General features: G+C 34.9%; 2 protein-coding genes across 2 annotated transcripts in view; both read left to right on the top strand.

The window, feature by feature from the left end:
• The window catches only part of LOC128556118 (uncharacterized), a 34,905-nt gene extending 27,659 nt beyond the window's left edge, over positions 1-7,246 (top strand). The window contains exons 3-6 of the mRNA XM_053540038.1: positions 1,956-2,069; positions 2,499-2,888; positions 3,405-3,626; positions 6,543-7,246. Coding sequence (XP_053396013.1) covers positions 1,956-2,069; positions 2,499-2,888; positions 3,405-3,626; positions 6,543-7,246 — 1,430 coding nt within the window. The remainder of the gene's footprint in view (positions 1-1,955; positions 2,070-2,498; positions 2,889-3,404; positions 3,627-6,542) is intronic.
• A 2,246-nt stretch (positions 7,247-9,492) lies between these two features.
• Positions 9,493-23,600, top strand: part of LOC123550956 (E3 ubiquitin-protein ligase rnf213-alpha-like) — a 181,201-nt gene continuing 167,093 nt past the window's right edge. The window contains exons 1-2 of the mRNA XM_053540037.1: positions 9,493-9,529; positions 17,252-17,410. Of these exons, the coding sequence (XP_053396012.1) occupies positions 17,364-17,410 (47 nt within the window). The 5' untranslated portion in view covers positions 9,493-9,529; positions 17,252-17,363. The remainder of the gene's footprint in view (positions 9,530-17,251; positions 17,411-23,600) is intronic.

Genomic DNA, 23,600 nt, shown 5'->3' with positions numbered 1-23,600 from the left:
TTTAAGGGGTTTAAACAATACAGCCCGGACACGATTTGTGAAGGACAGACGGACGAACTTACAGGATTTGTGGGTAATCCCTTATATTACCTATTATCTTCCTTTGATCCTTTTAACCCCATAATACTATTTTTTAACCCCACAATACCAATTTAACCCCAGAATGACCACAACCTCAGAATGTCCAATTCAACAGAAACGCTAACGCCAAATTTACATGTGGGCACGTCGGGACAGACAGACGGACAGACAGACAACTCGGGGAAAAACAACATGTCTCCCTAGAATATTTCTGGCGTAGACATAATGAAACCATCACTGTGCAGACAAGACCAATATAGGCAATTTTTGAACCTGACGTGTTTAAATATCACGTGACATGCATAATTATATCGCTTAAAGTAAAAGTTCTCGAGAAAAAGATGTAACAAGTCGAGTAAATTATGTTGAAATACCAAATACATTTATCTTCTTGTTATGTTTCTTGACGACTTCGCTGAAAGATCTAGTTAGACGTGTAGAAGTTAATCGCATTGACAAATAGTTCACGCAATTCGATAAAAAAGTATGCGTAATGATTAAAAACATTTACGTATAATGTATTAATTATCACGCCTTCATCAGATGTTTTTGTTCAAAACGAAAAGACACAAGTTGACTTGACGCGAAACTTTTAGATAAGTGGAGGCCCTGATAAGCTTCCGTAAATATCTTATCAGTATCGCGCAAAGAATTTTTCTGCGATGAAATTAAGTAAAACTTCTCGAAAATAATGATTCGAAAGACAAAAAGTTCCTATCATTGTATGAAGATTTAAATCAAGTTGCTAAAAAAGTTAAAAAGAGATTTTCAACGCGACAAACGCATAAATGTTTAGGAATCTCGCCTTAATTTTCTGCACATGTGAAAACATTTTCTCACAACTAGAGACCCTTTTACGCTTCCGTACAGACTTCACAAATTCATGATTTCTTTTTTAATTTCATGAAACATGAAATTGAGATTTCACATTTCATGAATTATCGATATTCTAAAATTTCACAAAACGTGAACTCGTGAAGCATGAAATAATGAACTGCACGATTACACACTTCACGACTTCTATAATTTTATTAAACGTGTATTAATGAAATTCATTGTTTCATATATCACAGTTTAGTAAAGTTTAGAATTCGTGAAGTTGTGAAGTTTGAAATTAGAATTTAACGATATCACACTTCATGTTTTAACGTTCTGACAAATTTTAGAAATCGTGATGTCATGAAGTGTGAAATCGTGAAGTTCATGTTTACATATTTCACGATTTCAGGTTTGATGAAAATAAGAAATTATGAAGTCATGAAGTGTGAAATCATAGCGTTCATACTTTACGACTTCACGTTTTGTGAAATTTTAACTGATCTTGAAGTCGTGAAGTGTGAAGTAGTGAAATCCATGATTTTACACTTCACGATTTCACGTTATATGTTGAGAAAGTATGAAGTTTTTAAGTGTGAAATCGTGAAGTACTTGATTTTGTACTGCACGGTATCACGTTTTATGAAATTTTAAATAATCACGAAGTCGTGAAGTGTATAATCGTAAAGTTCATGATTTTGTAGTTTTAAGATTTGAAGTGTAAAATCATGAAGACACCACCGGTCTTTCGTAATATTCAACCTGTTTCTTGTTAGTCCGTATTAAATGGCTGTCTTGTTAATATGTGTTTGTGGTTCCTTTTAGTTGCATTTTGCTTAATATGTTACTTGTCCTATTGACACGATTTCTTAATACCAATAAAACAAGACAGCACATACTTTCGAAAAGATGTAGGAATACTTTTCTTCTACAAATGTACGGGCAACCATCTTTAATTAAATTGTGTGTATTTAAGTTTGAGGCTTTTTTGTACAATATGTGTCGACTACTTGCTTATGTAACTATTGGTTACGTTATATTGTTGAAATTTGTTGTAGATGTAATTCAGATGAACGAAACAATGTGTCAAGGCTTACTAGATATACGGAAGCAACTTTTTGACATGAGTAAAAGTATGGAAAACAGAGGAGAAAATACGAAGATTGTAAATAGTAAGTTCTTTCAGTAATATAATGATTTAACCGTACTATCTGCTTCCTTTATAGATTTTCTTTACTTACAGCAAAGTTTGAAATATTTTGATAACTGACAGTACTTTATGGTACATTACAAACACACTGATGCATACAGTTGTCTTCAAAATTTCCTAATCAACATGATCAATCTACTTTCTTGTAACATTTTTCTTTATTTTAGAGATCATTCTCATTATCGACGGTAATATTCAAGGCCAACCAATTTAAATTATTTCCACAAGTTATCACAGTTGATATGAAACTGTTGATTGTTAATAAACGATAGTGATATCAAACGAATAACGATTTCAAATAGAAAAAAATATCTGCATACTGTTAGCAGTCTTATTGAAGATATAAGAAACATCACCCTACAACGTTTCTTAATTTATTTATATTTTTCAGCAATGTTTGGAAGAGTCAGGGTGAGTGCGGATGAGCAAAGCATAGTCAATACGGCTGAAAATGTACTACTTTCTGCATCGGTTGAAAGCGTCAGAAAATCTGAGTCTTCCGGCACATTATCGGCTGTGAAAGAGAAAGTCGACACGTTTGTTGAAGATGTTGAAGGCTTAAGTGTAAAAGTCGACAGTGTAGACGAAGGGTCCATCGTGTTTACCTTTACGTGTTCTTCACTTGGTGCTTTGATAGATTTGATAGATTACTTTCAAAGCCCATTGATTGAGAGACGGCTTGATGGCATTGCAATTGCTCTGGAAAGTGTGATTTGTCATAAGGTTCGCCTTACCGCAAGCATCCCTGTTGAGCCACTCCAGGAGATCGTAAAGAAACTTCGTAAGCTGTATTTTTCTTTAATTCTTAATGGGAATTTATTTTTGCAACATGCAATATGTTTCTGTAAATAGTTTATATTCAAACAATTGCTTATTATCAGAATGAACTTTTTCTGCATACTCTACCATTAACAAGTATCAAGCATAAACAAAACAAAAAAGTCATACCGTTTTGATATGTGCTTTACTTTAATGGATCCATGAGATCCAGATATGTATATGCTAGTAATGGGGCTTTACCGACTTAAAGTATCTAAAGAAAATTAGCATGTTGCTACTACGGCAATACTTAAATGAGTGTCGAGAGACACTTCAACAAATTACAGGAAGTTCTATCGAGATGTTTGTTAATAAAATCTCTACTGAAGGTAATGAACAGTTAGTTTTATTGTTGTTGAATTTGTAAACGATATTGTTTTGTTTATGTACTGTTTACAGATCTTTCTAATTTTTCTATTATAAACATTTGTTTGGGGATAAGTTCATAATTATCGATTAATATTACACAAAATTACAGAAGCCGCGGACCCTCAGCGAACACTGAAGTTTTCTATGACGTGTACAGGAGTAGAAGGCCTTCAGCATGCATGGGAGGTTTTTGAAGAGGAGGCTGCGTCAAATTCTATCAACAACTTATCTAAAGCATTAACAGATGCGGTAGGAAAACCTGTTAGAGTAGAAACTGCTATTGACATGGAACAAATGAAGAAAGCAATACAGTTGACCAAAGCACAGCTAGGTATGATTTGTAATGATTCGGGAGGTTTATACACGTTTGTGCTTTTATTGAAGACGTGCTTGGTTTTGAAAAATAATAATACAGTGATCTATTATTGTTGATTTAACTTTTATTCAGTCGTTTAGTATTATTTCTTCAAATGTTTCAAATATAGGCCCTACACAATCTTTTTAAGAGTCTGCATACAAAAACTAAATAAGGTATACGGAAGGGGAATAACTAAACTCTGGTTAATCTATTAAGATTTGTAAATTCTTAGTTATGTATGTTACGGCAATAGAACTCATAATTATATTTTTCTTCTAATAAAGTAGTTGACATCATGAGCTGCAGGTGCAATTATTTGTAAAATGTCTGACAGACATATCGTGTTTGTCTTACTTTAGTATTCAAACTATTGGAAATTTAGGTTTAAATAAAAGTACTTGTAAGAAGCTTACGAGAATACTTATCATATCCAAAGTGGGAAATAAATGTAACAGAATTAACTTGTTTTCCAAATTTGAACTTGGAAAATTGTTAATTTTGTAAACGTTTCAACTAATCTTCTTAAACGGTTTCATGTAAACGAATAACAAGAATTATTTTCAAGTCAAAATTAAAAAGATGAAATTGTCTCAGCAAATTTCAAACATAAATGTCGTAAGTTATTATAAAATGTCTAATAGACAGTACTTTGAGTCTACTATTTATATTTTAACATCCTAGCTACTTGGCACACATTATCTCCACAAAGTAACGACGTGCAGAATCTAATTTCCTGTCAAACTCAAAGTCTCACATAAAATTCATAATATGAAATACTAGTAGTCACACTTTCAGCTGTGCATATAGGGGACATACTATTTTGTCCAGTCCAAATGTCGTTTTTGTTCTTCACAAAATATTGTCCGTCCATCGTTTTATCGCCAAAAGGGATTATATTCAAATAACCTACCACAAATATTCATCATAAGAGGTATCTGCACGGAACTTTTGTTGATTTGATTTGATACTTGTCTTCTGGTCTGTTTCATACGGTCCTTAATAGTGATTCTCTTGTTGCTCCGCTTTCTGCGAAGATATCAAGTACATGCATGTATGTTTCATTAGATACTGTTTTTATTTACATGAGCAACATGTATTTTAACTTATGTGCCTTTTTTAACCACTGCATATGTAAGCGATAAACCTACCGGGAATATCTTTTTTTTTGCGTTGCATTGTAACTTCGTAACATAGTGAGGTTAATATTTCTAAAATGGACTGGGTCAGTCATTCAATTTGGACAAAACCATTTATTATTCGAAAGGGATGTTCAATGCAAACTTACTGACTAAATAGCAAACAGTGCAGAACATGTTAATTTGTGATGCAATGCCAAATAGATAAGTTAGTTCAGAAAGTTTTAAAGAGTAATATATATTGTTGTGTGTAGTTTAACACTTTTAACACATTTCTCCATCTCCAAGACAACCTCGTTGTTGGTGGACTGATAATACATATCAATACATTCTTTCTTAATTAAAGAATATGCATTAGGAGAAACATTTTTTTCATCAAAACGACTAAATTAAGTTCATCAAACATCACTGATGTTTTGTACAATTATAATTATACCCCCACCAAACATGTTTGGAGGGGGGTATATAGGAGTTAGTTTTGTCGCGTCCCGTCCCGTCGCGTCGCGTCCCGAAATCTATTATCTCAGTTATTACTAAATGGATTTGATTCAAACTTAAAATAGATGTTCCACCTTATCACCCACATCATGTGACACAAGGTGCATAACTCTGACACCAGATTTTCATGAATTATGTCCCTTTTTACTTAGAATTTAAGGTTAATTTTGTTGTATTTTCACTATATCTCAGTTATTACTAAATGGATTTGATTCAAACTTAAAATAGTTGTTTCACCTCATCACCCACATCAAGTGACATAAGGTGCTTAACTCTGACATCAATTTTTTTATGAATTATGTCCCCTTTTTACTTTAAATTTAAGGTTGATTTTGATGTATTTTCACTATATCTCAGTTATTACAAAATGGATTTATTCAAACTTAAAATAGATGTTCCACCTCATCACCCACATCATGTGACACAAGATGCATAACTCTGACACCAATTTTTCATGAATTATGCCCTTTTTACTTAGAATTTAAGGTTAATATTGATGTATATTCACTGTATCTCAGTTACTACTAAATGGATTTGATTTAAACTTAAAGTAGATGTTCCACCTCATCACACACATCATGTGACACAAGGTGCATAACTCTGACACCAATTTTTCATTAATTATGTCCCCTTTTACTTAGAATTTAAGGTTAATTTTGATGTATTTTCACTATATCTCATTCTGATTGGCTTAGAGCCAAAGGAAAGTAACTTTTTTTAAACTTTTGTACTGAGTTTCTTCCCCTTAAATTCCAGGAATTAGTCTATTTTTAGAAATCCAGTTTTTAGATTTTCAATATTTTTGGTATTTTTCTAACTTTTTTATTATCAGTCCTATGTAAAAAGTAAATACATTTTTCCTTTGGTACATGGGTCGGTAAGACACTTTTTTTGTATTCACTTTTAGTGTATCTCTAATATTAGAGATTTTTTATATTTACCTCATCCAGGGCACATAATTATACTAGATTACTTATATGTGGAAGCCCAGGATGAAGTACTCCAAAGACGAGTAAACTTCTTTTTAAGTATTAAGCTTTTTTGACATGGTTGCCATTCTTCTGTGACAAGACCATATGGTGGGGGTATGAGTCACTCCTGTGACAGTTCTAGTTAATCTTGACCTTTAAGTTGCACTACAGCTCAAGCACATAAAGGTATGTGTAAAAAAGAAATTAATTATCTATTTTTCCGCGTGCTGTACATTTTTAATAGATGCCTTTGATGTTATCCTTTAACGAGTATTTATTTTCAGGCGGAAGTAGGGACATAGATTCAGGCGAGAATTTAGCAGAAAGATTTGAAGAGGTGCACGTTGGATACGGTGGAGTTGACGATACGAAAAAACACATTGAAGAACGAATAAAAGATTCGCCAGGTAAATGTTTTGAAGGTGAAGACTCAACAGTAGTGAAAGAAACAGGCGCTGATCAAAGACAGGGAGGTATTTCCAAAAGACCTAAAACAGAAAAAAAGAATATCGTTTTGGAAAGAGAATCAAAACGCCAAAAAATTGAGGAAGACAGTGAAACAAAACCTAACGATGACGAAAGAACCGGTAAAGATTTAGAAGAAGGACAACAGACCATGGTTTTTGGCCTTGCCAAACCAGAGGTTATGAATGAGGGCAAAAGCCAGTTGAACATTTCCACTTCCTCAAGCGTTAATCTTTTCTCACTAGATTCTGAAAAGCGAAATGATAATATTGGCGAACAAACACATGGTGGAAATTCAGAGGATGTCACTAATGTCCAAAGAAAGAAAATGACTAAGATCGAAATAGAAAAAATGGATGTGTCAACAGCAGAACACACACAAGCACAATACGGCGACTATGGTCACGATGTTGATGCTGCATTCCATATGCAAACTAGGAGCCAAACTAAGAAAGCACTGGCAGAACGTGGAACAGATTCTGGCAATGCTAAGGCAAGTGCGATTCAATTTGTAAAAATATAAATATTCAGACGAGCTAAAATTTAATTTTCCAGACTATGTTAGCACTTTGGTAAAGCATGCCTTTTAATAGAAGCATATTTTTGTAACTGCTAAAGTTTGGAAAACATACGAAATTAAGGATTTTGGATCGGACGGATATCAATGCGTGAAAACTTATTCGAAAAGATTTATCATTCTTGAGGTCAATTAACAGACTATTGAGGCAAATATATTTTCATCGCCAATTTAAAAAAAAACAACATATTATTACCATAATATATTGAATATCGTCTTCAATTAGATTGAAAGCGACGCTGAGATTATAACTTTACGAATAATATGGAGCTTTAGGCAGAGGGTTATAGAATAGGCGTTGTCCAACCGACTCTCCGTCCGTCCGAAATTGAAAATGCTTGTAACTCAAACAGTGTTTTAGCTACAATCACCAAACTCACATAATAATAATTAGCACATGACCTTTACTCACGTGGTATCCCCCACCACTTTACCCAGTAAAGGTAGTTTTTATCATTTATTTGGAAAAAATAGGGATTTTTGACTGTACCTAAGCAACCAATTGAAGAATCCTCACGAAAGATTACACATATGTAAGTCAGTATATGGAGGCGATGCACGTGTTATTTTCCTATCCGGATCAGTTCAATAACTTAGTTATTGCATTTTGTTTTAAATAATTTTGAATTTCATGAAACTTAATGCAAATATAGGTTACTATGAGGCGGTGGTGCACGCGCAACTTACGTCAGGATCTCTTCAGGAATTGCAGAGCAATTGCCCTTAAACAATTAAGTTTTAAAATTAATAAGTTTACACATATAACAAAACCAATTGATCTTGATGAAATATAATACAAATATAGATCACTGTAGGGCAGTTTTCACATGCGACTTTTGTCAGGATATCTTAATCATCTAGAGTTATTGCCTTCTTTTTAGCTCAGGTGAGTTATTGTGATCGCTCGAAGTCCGTCGTCTGTCGTCTGTCTGTCAACATTTAGCTTGTGTATGCGATAGAGGCTGTATTTTTTCAACTGATCGTCATGAAATTTTGTCGAAATGATAACCTTGATGAAATCTAGGCTAAGTTCGAAAATGAGTCATCTGGCATCAAAAACTAGGCCACTAGGTCAAATCAAAGAAAGATCTTGTGTACGCGATAGAGGCTGTATTTTTCAATTGATCTTCATGAAATTTTGTCAGAATAGTTACCTCGATGAAATCTAGGCCGAATTTAAAAATGGGTCATCTAGGGTAAAAAAGTAGGTCACTAGGTCAATTCATAGAAAAATCTTGTGTATGCGATAGAGGCTGTATTTTACACCGGATCTTCATGAAATTTGATCAGAATGTTTGTCTGGATAAAATATAGGTCGAGTTTGAATATGGATCATCTAGGGTCAAAAACTAGGTCACTAGGTCAAATAAAAGAAACCTTGTGTATGCGATAGATACTGTATTTTTCAATTGATCTTCATGAGCTTTGGTCAGAATGATAGCCTTGATGGAACAAAGGTCAAGTTTGAATACGGGTCATCTGGGGTCATAAACTAGATCGCTAGGACAAATCAAAGAAAAATGTTTTGTATGCGATAGAGGCTGTATTTTTCAATTGAGGTTCATGAACTGTGGTCAAAATGATTTCCTTGATCAAATCTACTAGGTCAAGTTCGAACGTAGGTCATCTTGGCTCAAAAACTATGTCACTATGTCAAATTGAAGAAAATACTTGTTTACACTTAAGAGACCACATTTTTGGTCCAATCTTTAATGAAAATTGGTCAGAATATTTGTTTCCATGAAATCACTAGGTCAAACATGTTTACACTGTTATGGTGTGTTTCTCAGTTGAGCGACCTAGGGCCATCTTGGCCCTCTTATTTATAACCTTTACATGTTTATTTATTGAAAAAGATAAATCACACTATTCTAAGACCAGTCAATGAACCAACAAACTATAGCAAGTCATGTTGTACATAACTTATGCATATCAGGAAATTAATTGTCTTTCAAAATATAGTCACCTCATTCACATAACAACCTATTCAGACGAGGATATGAATTCATTGACCCTGCTAGTGAGAACTTATTTTAATAGACAATAGTAATATTATAAGTATTTAGAAAACGGTTATTATGATGCAATCTAGAGGTTTGCCTCAGTAATTGTTTAGTCGTACTAGTTTATATGATTCATTCACAGGTGAATACTGTTATGTGCAATTAATTTTTAACTTTATTTTCAGCAGAACGTGTCAGCCGCAATTTCAGGTCCAGACACAAACGCGTAAGTTTAATTAATGACAGTTTCTTTCATAATCTTAGAGAAATTCGTTCAAGATTGAAAGGGTACTTGTTCATATATACACCACGTAGATTCAAGCGACCGCACAGTCGCATATAACACAAGCGTTTGTCAAAGAAAATTCAAATAAGCCTACAGCTTCCAACATAGTTCGCTAGATATATTAATTAACTTAAAAACTAAGATATTTCTGAGACTGCATACATTTGAACACAGAAGTTTGCTTCTGTATAGTTTTACAGTTTACAGTTTATTTAATACTCAATTCATGACATGCATGACAATATGAGCTATAACGTAATATACATTAGAAATACATGAGGCAAACACATATATACATTAGACATACAAGAGGCAAACAAATCATCTTACATATAATATGTAAGGGAGAGACGTTATACATAATACTAACATTTTACATACATTTCATCACATATAAAGCTTGAAAGCAACAATTAATGAACACAATGGGTTGACAAATTTCTTGATAATTTCTTTAATAAATATCCAGAAGTGTCGGTATTTATCACATTGTTTCGAATCGATATTCATTATAGACTTAAACATAATTGCATTTGGACGTTTATGATATTGACGTTCTAAATGTCTTTTTCTCAATACAGATAATTCTTTGCATTCTAACATATAGTGGTATTCATCACCAATACTACCTATGCAATTACAAAGAGTACATTTACGTAGGTGAAGCTCAGTTCTATTCCAGCTTCCTGTTTCAACAGGCAGTCGATTGTTTCGAGTTCTAAATTTGATTACGTATCTAAGTAAATTATGAGGTGTATTAACTAAATATGGTTCAAACTGGAATGTTTCCTTAAACATTCGATAATTTCAACATTTGCACGAATTGTTTACTATGGAATACCATTCATTCAAAAATAAATCAGATGATCTCTGTTTTACACATTTAATCAACCATTTATGGTTTGGAAAATTTTGATTAGTCCATACATTCTGTAAACCACTCTCAACAAAAATGTTTTGGATATGTTTTATCCATTGGAAAGTATGTCTTTTTACATTGACAGAATTATTAAATTTTCTAAGTAGTAAATGATACAACGTTTTTGACAATTTTAGAACATTTGGTACAGCTAATTTGGACCAAAAGCTTATCATTCTGGTGTCAATATCAATGTGTAACGGTTTAACACCAGTTTCGCCATATACCATACAATTGGGTGTACTTGACTTAAGACCCAATATACGTTTAAGGTACTTTAATTGAACTTTTTCTAGTACACTATTGTTACCGTAACCCCAACACTCACAGCCATATAATAAAATTGGCTTTACAAGTTTATCAAACAAATCAATTTGCATATCTATGGGTAATTGAAGGTGTTTTGACTTTTTGATCAGACAATACATAACCTTGGTAGCTTGGTTTGCAATATGAGCCTTTGCTTTTACAAAACAGCCACTTCTACTGAATAAAACGCCTAAATATTTGTATTCTTCAACAGTTTCTAAAGTATCATTTTTATAAGTAAAGTTATATTGTACATGTCTTCCTTTAGAAAATACAAGTACTTTAGTTTTAGATGTATTCACAGTTAATTTCCAACTGTCACAATAACTGGAATATAAATTAATAGCATTTTGTAAATCTTCAGGAGACTCAGATACAATAACAGTGTCGTCTGCATACAATATAACAAAAAGCTTCACTAATCCAAACAGTTCGTCATCATTAAGAGTTATACCATTTGCATTGCTGTTTTCAAAATATTGGTGTAGATCATTTAGATACAGGGAAAACAAAATAGGTGACAAATTTTCACCCTGTCTTACACCAATTGAACATGGAAAAAACTCGGACTTTTCACCATTTACATTGACACACGTTTAGCACTATTGTACATACTTTTGACAACAATGAGAAACTTTCCAGTGATATTATTATGACTCAATTTTGTCCACAAATGTGACCTAGATATGGTATCAAAGGCACTTTCAAATCGATAAAAGCACAAAAAAGCTTCTTTTTAGAGTTGTGTAACAAATCAATAAGCATTTTACGTACAAACATATTATCTACAGTTGAATAACTCTTTCTAAAACCAGCTTGATATTGATTGATCAGATCATATTCTTCTGAGAATTTCTATAAACGTATATTAAGTATGGACGTAAACAATATGCTGAAACAGCTGAGTAATGTAATAGGTCTGTAATTGCAAGGTTCAGTAGCATCACCTTTGTTTTTGAATATCGGACTGATAACACCAATAGTCCAACAATCGGGTAAAATACCCGTGTTAAAAACAATATTATAAAGCTTATGATACACATTTTTCATAACAGGAAAAGAGTGTCTAATGTGCTCATTTAGAACATCATCAATTCCACATGCCTTGTTATTCTTTAATAATTTAACAGCATATTCAATTTCTTGAATAGATATTTCCCTGTTAAGTATATCATTATTGAACGGAGTAAATGGCACATCATTGTCAGATGGCAAATCATCACCGTTACAACTACTATTTAGATTTTTGAAAAAATCATACATATCTTTTAACTGTGCATTAACAACATTTTTTTTTACCACCATTAAGGATTTTCCAGTACTCTCTTGGATTTGATCTCTTTAGTGTTTTAATTTTTTCTACATGTGACCGTTTAATTTTTTTAAAGTTTTCTTTCATAGCTTTTTTATACACTTTACTACTGGCTTTCATATTTTGCTTATGCAACTCAGTTTTACGTAGCTTGTATAAATATTTGGCACGATGGAAATTTCGTCGTGCAACTTTACAATCTGTGTTAAACAACCGTGGCATACAGTTAACTTTGTTTCCTGCACCATTCGATTTATAATTTACAGTTCGTTTCACAAAACTCTTCTCAACACTATTACTAAATACAGTACATATATCAGGTACAATTTTGTTTACATTTTCTTGAGTAAAAGTAAAGTTATGTTCCATTGATTCTAGATCCTCATATATTTTTCTAACATTTTCAACGTCAGTATTGGAAATAAAAGTTTGCATCTGACTTTCGTCCCATAATCGTGGCTTATAATTAAAACTATCTTGCGTGCTTTGAGTAACAACATCACCATACACAAAAAAAGTTTCGGCAGGATTGTGCGTATCAGAATACATTGGACAAAATTCTAACACCTTTAAGCTATCGACCAATTTAAACATAGCAGTTGAACACACAAATAAATCTATGGTACTAACATTTTTGCTAATGACGCGTCCTTCACTTTGTTTGTACCACGTGGCATTTGACTTAGTATTTAACTGGTGACGCAAGCTGCTCAAATATTAAATGACCTAGAGACATTAAACCTTATATAATTACATAATTAATGTCAGGTTTATTTTGAAACAGCAATGTTATGGCTTTTGATTTTTTTTTCACGGTTCTGAAAAATACTTGATCTCTAAATGTTGTTTTTTATTTACTTTACTCCCGAGTAATTATACAGTCAGTCGGTCTGTTAGTTGATAGGTAAGTTGGTTGTTCAGTCGATCCATTACAAAAAGCTTATGGCGAGTTACTTCACCAATTCAAAAGGTTTATTTAAAATCGACTTTATGACCTATAATTGTGTCAGTATGACATTAAACCACACCAAAAAAACATTTTCTCCCCGGTTTTACTATAAAGTCCATGCTGTAACATACTTCCCCGAAATACTGAATTTCGTTCGTAAAGCATTACAACGTGAACAAAGTAGATCTTGTTGTACCCCCCGACAACAAAGTTGTAAGGGGGGTGTACTGGTTTCAGGTTGTCTGTCTGTCTGTCTGTCCGTCTGGCCGTCTGTCCGTAGACGCAATCTTGTGCGCACCATCTCTCCTTATCCCCTTGACAGAATTTAATGAAACTTCACACAAGTGATCAGTACCAACAGTAGTTGTGCATGGGGCATGTTAGGTTCTTTTAGAAAACAAATTTGCAGAGTTATGGGACTTTGTTTTTTTTTTTTACTATACTATATACATAGACACAATCTTGTGCACACCATCTCTCCTCATCCCCTTGACACAATTTAATGAAACTTCACACAAGTGATCAGTACCAACAGTAGTTGTGCATGGGGCATGTTAGGTTCTTTTAGAAAACATATTTGCAGAGTTATGGGACTTTGTTTTTTTGTTACTATACTATATACATAGACACAATCTTGTGCGCACCATCTCTCCTCATCCCCTTGACACAATTTAATGAAACTTCACACAAGTGATCAGTAACAACAGTAGTTGTGCATGGGGCATGTTAGGTTCTTTTAGAAAAAAAAATGCAGAGTTATGGGACTTTGTTTTTTTGTTACTATACTATATACATAGACACAATCTTGTGCGCACCATCTCTCCTCATCCCCTTGACACAATTTAATGAAACTTCACACAAGTGATCATTAACAACAGTAGTTGTGCATGGGGCATGTTAGGTTCTTTCAGAAAAAAAATTTGCAGAGTTATGGGACTTTGATTTTTTGTTTCTATACTATATACATAGACACAATCTTGTGCGCACCATCTCTCCTCATCCCCTTGACACAATTTAATGAAACTTCACACAAGTGATCAGTACCAACAGTAGTTGTGCATGGGGCATGTTAGGTTCTTTCAGCGACAAAAATTGCAGAGATATGGGACTTTGTTTCTTGTTAACATACTATGTACATACAGTCTGCATATGCAATCTTGTGCGTGCCTAATCTACCAAACCCTTGCACACAATTTAATGAAACTTCACACAAGTGATCAGTACCAACCCTAGTTGTGCATGGTGCATGTTACATTCTTTTAGATAAATATTCTGCATAGTTATGGGACTTTGTTTTTTGTTACTGTACTGTATACATACAGTCTATATACATACAGTCCATATAATTATGCAGTCTTGTGTGCATCAAATTGCAATGTACTGTGTCAGTGCATGCGGGGGGTACATTCATCACCTTTAGTGATAGCTCTAGTTTCTTCAAGGTAAGGGAGGGGACTGAGATTGGAGCATCCATACAAGCCCCTCCCCCCACCCACCGCACAATTTTGAGCTTGACTTTTCAAGAATTCTACTCACCCTGGCATCGGCGTCAGCGTCACACCTTGGTTAATGTTTTGCATGCATGTTGCTATCATTAAGGGCATATAGCTTTGAAATTTATTTTTTCTTTTTCTAGGTCAATTACCAACCTCACTGGGTCAAGTCCCATAACTGACATGTATTCCGGCCAAATTATGCCCCCTTTTGAACTTAAAAAATCCTGGTTAAAGTTTCGCATGCAAGTTACTATCTCCAAAACAAATGCAGATATTGATTTTAAATTTCAAATGTGTCTTCAAGCTTATAAAATTAGGTAATAGCATCAAGTCCCTTAACTCTAACATGCACTTTGGCCAAATTGTGTCCCCTTTTGGACTTAGAAAATCTTTGTTAAACTTTTGCATGCAAGTACATACAGCCATTATTTGAAGGCATATAGCTTTGAAATTTATTATATTTTTTTCCGTGTCAATCACCAACCTCACAGGATCAAGTGCCTTAACTCTGACATGTATTGTGCCCACATTATGCCCCTTTTGGAATAAGAAAATCCTGGTTGAAGTTTTGTGTGCATGTTACTATCTCCGAAACTAATGCAGATATTGATTTGATACTTCTCTTGTGTTTTCAGGGTTATAAAACTAGGTGATAGCATCACGTCCCATAACTCTAGCATGCATTTTGTCAATGTCATGCCCCCTTTTGGACTTAAAAACCCTAGTTGACATTTTGCGTTCAAGTTCATATCTCTAAAACTAATGTAGGTATTGAATTGAAACTTCACATGCGTCTTTAATGTTATTAAACTAGGTGATAGCATCATGTCTCATAACTCTGACATGCATTTTAACCAAATTATGCCCCCTTTGGAACTTAGACAATTCTAGTTTAAGTTCTGCGTGCAAGTAACTATCTCCAAAACTAATGTAGGTATTGAGTTCATACATCACATGTTATTTTATGGTTTTAAAACTAGATGAAAGCATCAAGACTCATAACTCTGACATGCATTTTAGCAAAATTGTGTCCCCTTTTAAACTTATAAAATCCTAGCTAAAGTATGCGTGCAAGTTCCTATCTCCAAAACTAATGTAGATATTGAATTGAAACTTTACATGCGTCTTCAGACTTATAAGACTAGGTGCTATCATCATGTCCCATATCTCTGACATGCATTTCGGCCTAATTATGCTCCATTTTGGACTTATAAAATCCTGGTTAAGCTTTGAATGCTAGTTAATATCTACATTGAAAAGTGAGCCCCCTCAGCGGATCATTTTTGTATGTTTGTGAAGGGAATCCTTAATTGTCTGTTGCATAACAGTATATGACATAATCATGCTTTCAAATCAAATTACTCATCCAAAGACCCATAAAATGAAAGAAACTGATATTTGCACCCTTTAAGAAGGTTTCTAAGAACTTAAGGTTTTCCAGTACTAGTATGTCTCTAATACATTTGTTTGAGAAATTTACATTCCTAATACATGACTGGGTTATTACACTAGCATTTAATCGGTTGTGAAGTGTACACCATAATGGAACTCACGTGTCATTACTGGTCCATCCAAAGCCGACAGGATTAAGCAATGCAAAAGTAACAATTAAGGTAAACACTAAACAGGAAAAATTGGTACCAAAATGGCGGATTAAAAGTGTCCTCCTGTTTTACTCTGTAGACCCTTTTTCCTTTCTTTCTTTGCAATGTTTTACTGAAATCATATAACAGATCATCTATCCTTGACATTTAGGAAGCATTTTAATAATGCAAAGTAAATTACTTATGTGATATGATATTCATACTTAACAATAAAGTCATCTTGCAAATGAGATTTTTAAACCATTTTCCCCCTTTTTGGCTCCACATCTATGTCATTTGTCTGTGTCTTATATATTAAATGTATATAAAATGTATCTGATTAAATATTGTGTCAAGAATAATTACTTATTGATATCATAAATTATCTTTTTGGAAATTATTTTCAAAATATATGATTAAAATGAATAAAAAATAAGTCCCGTTTACTCAGTATTTCAGGTTAAAGTTTTGGTGCACTTTCTATTTCACAGCAACTTTTAAATGCAGCAAACAGATTGTTTTACCACTTTCCAAAAGCAAAGATTATGTACATAAAAAGGAATTTCCTTATGATTGATTTTGCCTTTGCGTCCAGTGTAGATCATGATCAGCTTTTTTAACTCCATCTTTTTTGGATTCAGCATAGTAATATATAAATTTTCGTGCTTTCTTCACTAAAGGAAATAACCTATACGCTAATAGTTCAGATGTCGTAGAGAAATAATTGGTCATTTCAAACAATGAATTCTTGGGTCGATTTCAAAGTCGGTCCTCCCGTGGGAGTATCTTTTTCTCCTGTGGGATTTTTGCTACCTTATTTATAATTCTAGAAAATATTAGGAGAATATAGCTTGGAAATTAGACTAATATGCTGTTTCATGGGTGCCACATCACGATTTTAACACTTACTAATGGTATGACCTAATATCTGTCTTACACTTGTTTGCTATGTATAGAAGTTAAGAATCATGCTTTTATATATTTTGTGATTAGGCGTAGGACTTCCATGTAGGGAAAATGTAATTGAAATTTAATTTAAGACGCTGTCACCTCCAGGTGCATGTGGTATTTATATCATATTTTTTCTTCTTCAGATATCAGCCCATTTCTGACACACATATTACCGTGTTTTTCCATATTCTCCTGCCTCCTGAATTTAAATTCAATCCTTTGGTTGATAAAGTTGTGTTGAGGATTGGTGAAGCTATGCTCGGTGGGTGGCATAACAACCAACACGTGCTGTTTTATGATTGGTGAGTATTTTCGTTTGCTTTAGCTGGATCTCTCTTTTTCATTGAAAGTTGATCTGCATTGCAGACCCGGGTCTACATTGAATGTTAATCTACCACGTGACCAAATGTAAGATCGACCTAGACATTTTTAACGTTGATCATAGAGCTTAGCATGTTCGAATGTGTATATCTACGATCTAGACATTTTTCATTTTGATCTATAATTGCAGACCCGGATCAACAGTGAATGATGATCTACAGTTTTTAAGATGCAATGTCGACCTACGATTGCCGCTCTCAATATATTTTCATAACTTGTTACTTTTTTTCAGTTAGGCGCATGTGCGCCGATAAGATATTGTGCTATTTTACATTACGCGAGTCTCAGATCAATTTTAAAGACATTTTGTAAGTGTCTGAATGGCAGTCAGTACTTTATTCTATTTTAGAAGATACCAGTACATGTTTCGTGTACATCGAGTATGTAAATATTAAATTTACGTGCATGTGTCTTTCTTTAAATAAGGTTTACGTACATCAATAGACAATAGAAATAGTAGTTTATTTTCATATTGACCAAACTCATTGGTAGTGCACGGCCTGGGAACAAAAATATATTTTATACTTCATGGGACTACGGGTTTTCACTATCATATTTCATGGATAGAGTTTCACATGCACTTGTGACCTGTTTTGCCAACAAAACACTTCTTCTACGGGGATTGATAGGGAATCATTCTTCGTTGTCGGCATTCTTTCTTTTCGGTATTCTTCGTCATCGGCATTCTGCCTTGTCAGCATCATTCGCCGTCGTCAGCATCATTCCGGGTCGGCATTCTTTCTCGTCAGCATTTCTTGTCGTCAGCATTCTATGTCGTCGACATTCTTCGGCATTTTCCGTTGTCTTCAGCTTTCTTCGTCGTCGACATTCATCGTCGTTAGCATTCTTCGTCGTCGTCGGTAGTATTCGTTAGCCTCTCTGTTATGCATCATCATTCGTCTTCGTCAACATTCTTGTTCATTATCTGTAATTCTTTGTTGTCGTCGGCATTCTTCTTCGGCATCATTATCAACGTGATAACAATTCTTACATATATTGTCCCCCGCCTTTTTCGAAGCAAAACAGGGGTACTTAGAAATAGGCTGCATCCTTCCGTTCGTCCGGCAGTACCTGCGTCCGTTACACTTCGTGTCCGGTCCATAACTCTGCCATCCATGAAGCGATTTTAAAATAACTTGGCATGAATTTTTCCCATAATACGACGACGTGTCCTGCACAGTACCCAGACCTCTAGCTCTAAGATCAAGGTCACACTTAGAGGTCAAAGGTTAATAGGATCTCTTTTGTGTCCGGTCATATCTCTGCCATTCATCAAAGGATTTAAAATTTACTTTGAACAAATGTTCCTCATAATGAGACGAAATGTCATACGTAAGGCCAATACCCCTAACTCCAAGGTCAAGGTCACACTTAGAGGTCAAAGGTTAACATGGTGTGTTTCTTATCCTTTCAACAAGGGATTTTAAATTTACTTGGCACAAATGTTCCCTATAATGTGTTAATGTGCCATACGCAAGATGCAGACCCCTTGCTCCAAGGTCAAGGTCACACTTAGAAGTCAAAGGTTAACAGAGTCTGTTTCGTGTCCGGTGCATAACTCTGCCATTGATGAAGGTATTTTTAAATAACTTGGCATAAATGTTCACCATAATGAGGTGCCGTGTCTTGCGCAAGATCGAGATCCCTAGCTCTAAGGCCAAGGTCACGCCTAGAGGTTAAATTTTAACATGGTCTGTTTCTCGTCCGGTCCATAATTTTGCCATTGATAAAGAGATTTTAAAATTACTTGACATAAATGTTCCCTATTTTGAGATGACATGTCATGCGCAAGACCCAGACGCCTAGCTCCAAGGTTATGGTCACGCTTAGAAGTCAAAGGTGTTTCTTGTCTTGTCCATAACTCTGTCATTCATCAAGGGATTCGACAATACTTTGATTCAAATGTTAACCATATTGAGGTGTGTCACGCGCAAGACCCGGGTCTCTCGGGTCAAGGTCACGAAATGATATTTGATTTTTTTGCGCAGACAAATGCAGCATTCTTGGGCACGCTTCGGGGGCATTTGTCACCAATAGTGACTGCTCTTGTTTTCACTGAATTGTAACAGAAACTGTGCTAGATGTCAGTTAAATTCAAGTCAAATATGTCATTGTTACAGCAATGTAGGTGCAGACAGTAGTATCAGGTATACCCACACCAATTAATTCATTTTCATTCAGTCTCCAGTAAATGGGTTATCGTTGTTTACCGTGAAATTCACGAAGGATTAACGCTACTGACATTAAACCCGAATACAGTGTTAGCCCAAATACAGTGTTTGTAAGCGGATACTGACTGTTCGCTTCAGTCAAAAGCTTATTTCAAGTTTATCAGACATCCTTTTTGGACGAAACAAAATTTACATTGCAAAACTTAAAATGGCCCAACAGCCTGTGAAACCGTAGTGACAAATCTGTTTCGGGGACTACAGGAATGCGCTTTCCGTCATTCCGTCCGTCCGCAACTTCGTGTCCGGTCCATAACTCTGTCATCCATGAAGGGATTTTAATACTACTTGGTACAAAGGTTTCCCATGATGAGACGACGTGTCATGCGCAAAACCCGGACCCCTAGCTCCAAGGTCAACGTCACAGTTGGAGGTCAAATGTCAATAGAGCTTTTTTCCTGTCCGGTCCATAACTCTCCCATCCATGAAGGGATTTTAATATTACTGGGCACAAATGTACCTCATAATAAGACGATGTGTCATGCACAACTTTCAGACCCCTAGCTCAAAGGTCAAGGCAACACGTAGCAGTCAAATGTTAACATGGCATGAACAGGGTCTGTTTCGTGTCCGGTCCATAACTCTGTCATTCATTTAGGGATTTTAATATCACTTGGCACCAGGCTTGGGGTAATCGAATACAGTAATTGTAATCACCTGTAATTGATTACTCAGATGCAAGTATTCAAATGTATTTGATTATTCACCAAATCTGATTTCATGTAATGTAATTTAATCAATTACAGTGAATTTTCTGCCTGTAATTATGAATACTTTTGATTACTCTCTGATTACTGAAGGAATAGTGTGACACCAGGGTATAAATATAAAAATTTACAATGTAAATGATTATCTAATATGTTTGATTCACTTTATCTAGAGAGTATTCCAAATAAGTTCGATGTAGTCAAAAACATTTCCCTAACCCTAAATTGAGAGGTATGATAATGTACTTTGCCATCTTATTATAGTTTTAACTTATTTACAAGTTTACCGGTATTAGGCAATTGGCATTATAACATGCCTTTGGCCATTATTAGGGATCAGTAATCCACTTTCACCTGCATTATCTACTATGGGTTAAGATATTATGCACAGGTGAGAAAATATGACATTTAGCAGTTAATATACCAACAATTTACACAATGCCCCTGGGTAATGCAAACATGACTTGCCTGAATTGACATCAGAATGTAATTACTGATTTATCCTTCAAAATGCACTGAGATTTTTGTGAGCGTTTAATTGCAACCAGACAGTCCTTTTACCAAATTTACTGAAAGATGTCGAAGTGGGTACTGGATTATTTTGATATACCCAAGGGTTGTTCTGGGCCCATAAAGGCCATATGTAAAATGTGCCCATCCATAATTTCTGGGAGTACATTGTCGATATCAAACTTTTCAATCCATTTGAAGGTAAGTTTTGACACATATTTAGCTCACCAGAGCACAAAGTGCTCAAGGTGAGCTGTTGTGACCGGTCATTGTCCGGCATCTGTCTGAGTCGTCAGTCATCCGTCGTCCGTCAACATTTGCCTTGTGAACACTCTAGAGGCCACAATTGTGACCCAATCTTTATGAAACTTAGTCAGAATGTTTGTCTTGATGATCTCTGGGTCAAGTTTGAAACTGGGTCATGTGGGGTCAAAAACTAGATCAGTAGGCCAGATCAAAGGAAAAGCTTGTGAACACTTTAGAGGCCACAGTTGTGACCCAATATTTATGAAACTTGGTCAGAATGATTGTCTTGATGATTTCTAGGTTAAGTTTGAATCTGGGTCATGTTGGGTCAAAAACTAGGTCACCCGGTCAAATCAAAGGAAAAGCTTGTGAACACTTTAGAGGCCACAATTTTGACTCAATCTTTATGAACCTTGGTCAGAATGTTTGTCTCGATGTTCTCTAGGTCAGGTTCGAAACTGGTTCATGTGGGATCAAAAACTAGGTCATCCGGTCAAATCAAAGGTAAAGTTTGTTTACAACCTAGAGGCCACATTTATGACCCTATCTTCATGAAACTTGGTCAGTAGGCCATGTAGGGTCAAAACCTAGGTCACTAGGCCAGAGCAAAGGAAAATCTTGTCAACACTCTAGAGACCACAGTGTAAGTTTGAAACTCATAATAATTAGTCAGAATGTTTGTCTTGATAATCTATAAGTCATGTTTGAATCAGGGTCATTTGGGATCAAAAACTAGGTCACACGGTCAAATCAAAGGAAAAGCTTGTGAACACTCTAGAGGCCACAGTTGAGACCCAATTCTTATGATTCTTGGCCAAAATGTTTATCTTGATGATTTCTAGGTCAAATTTGAAACTGGGTCATATGGGGTCAAAAACTAGGTCAGTAGTTCAGATCAAAGGAAAAGCTTGTGAACACTCAAGAGGCCACAGTTGTGACTCAATCATTATAAAATTTAGTCAGAATGTTCGTCTTGATGATCTCTAGGTCAAGTTTGAATCTGGGTCATGTGGGGTCAAAAAGTAGGTCAGTAGGCCAGATCAAAGGAAAAGCTTGTGAACACTCTAAAGGCCACAGTTGTGACTCAATCTTTATGACATTTTGTCAGAATGTTTGTCTTAATGATATCTAGGTCAAGTTCGAAACCGAGTCATGTGGGATCAAAAGATCAGTAGGCCAGATCAAATGAAAAGCTTGTGAACACTCTAGTGGCCACAATTTTTACTCAATCTTTATGAAACTTGGTCAGAATGTTTGTCTTGATGATCTCTAGGTCCAGTTTTAATCTGGATCATTTGGGGTCAAAAACTAGGTCACATGGTCAAATCAAAGGAAAAGTTTGTGAACACTCTAAAGGCAACAGTTGTGACTCAATCTATATGAAACTTGGTCAGAATGTTTGTCTTGATGATCTTTAGGTTAAATTCGAAACTGGGTCATTTGGGGTCAAAAACTAGGTCAGTAGGCCAGATCAACTCTGGTGAGCGATATAGGGCCATCATGGCCCTCTTGTTTTATAATAATATTGCATACAGAATTTTGTATAAAAATACCTGGAAGCATAAGTACTGAATATTGGAAAATGAAAATTTTTTCTTTAGTTTGTTTGTCACGGCTTTAAATAAATTGTGATTTAATAAACAAAATGCCTGGTAGTACATTATAATGTGATGTTTTTTTTGTGTGAATATGCTTATGTTAATTTCAAATAATCCAATCGAACTATGGTATCTTTCTAAGACATGTACCATCTGTCTTTTACCAGAGACTGCATAGAGACACATTTCTCAAGGGAAAACTTAAGAATCAAGAAAAATCTAGATCCGGGTCAAATCCACTTCCAACAGAAGCAAACCAGCCATCTATCACTGATTTTGCAACAAATACTCAACATCTAACTCAAGACAACAGCATATAACGAAGGCCTTAATCCATTTTATTGCTGGTGATCTGATGCCACTGTCCACAGTTGATAGCAACAGTTTTAAAAAATCTTACATTTATGTTTGCTTTGGATCCAAGGTATCAAGTGCCATACCGCAAAACATTCACCAAGCAGATTTTACATGAAACATCCACTGAAATACAGTGCAATCTGAAACATATGCTGAAAAATGGTGAAAGCGTTGCCCTGACTTTAGACCTGTGGTCAAATCGCCAAATGAGAGGTTTCCTGGGAATAACAGGTCACTTTCTTGTAAATTGGACATTAAAACTGTTCTGATTTCATGCAATAGGTTTAGAGGCTCTCATATTGCTGAAAATATCCGAGAAGAGTTTGAAGAATGCTTGGCTTGCTTTGACATTGGACACAAAATTTCTTGTATCATTACAGACAATGCTGCAAACATGACAAAGGTATTTGATTCAGACCTACCCGGATTTACAGAATAATCTGATGATGATGACTCTGAGCTTGA

This window comes from Mercenaria mercenaria, chromosome 4 (assembly GCF_021730395.1).
Source record: "Mercenaria mercenaria strain notata chromosome 4, MADL_Memer_1, whole genome shotgun sequence".
Classification (NCBI taxonomy): Eukaryota; Metazoa; Mollusca; class Bivalvia; order Venerida; family Veneridae; genus Mercenaria; species Mercenaria mercenaria.
Note: the sequence above shows the minus strand (reverse complement) of the source record. Positions and strands in the feature narration are given on the sequence as shown.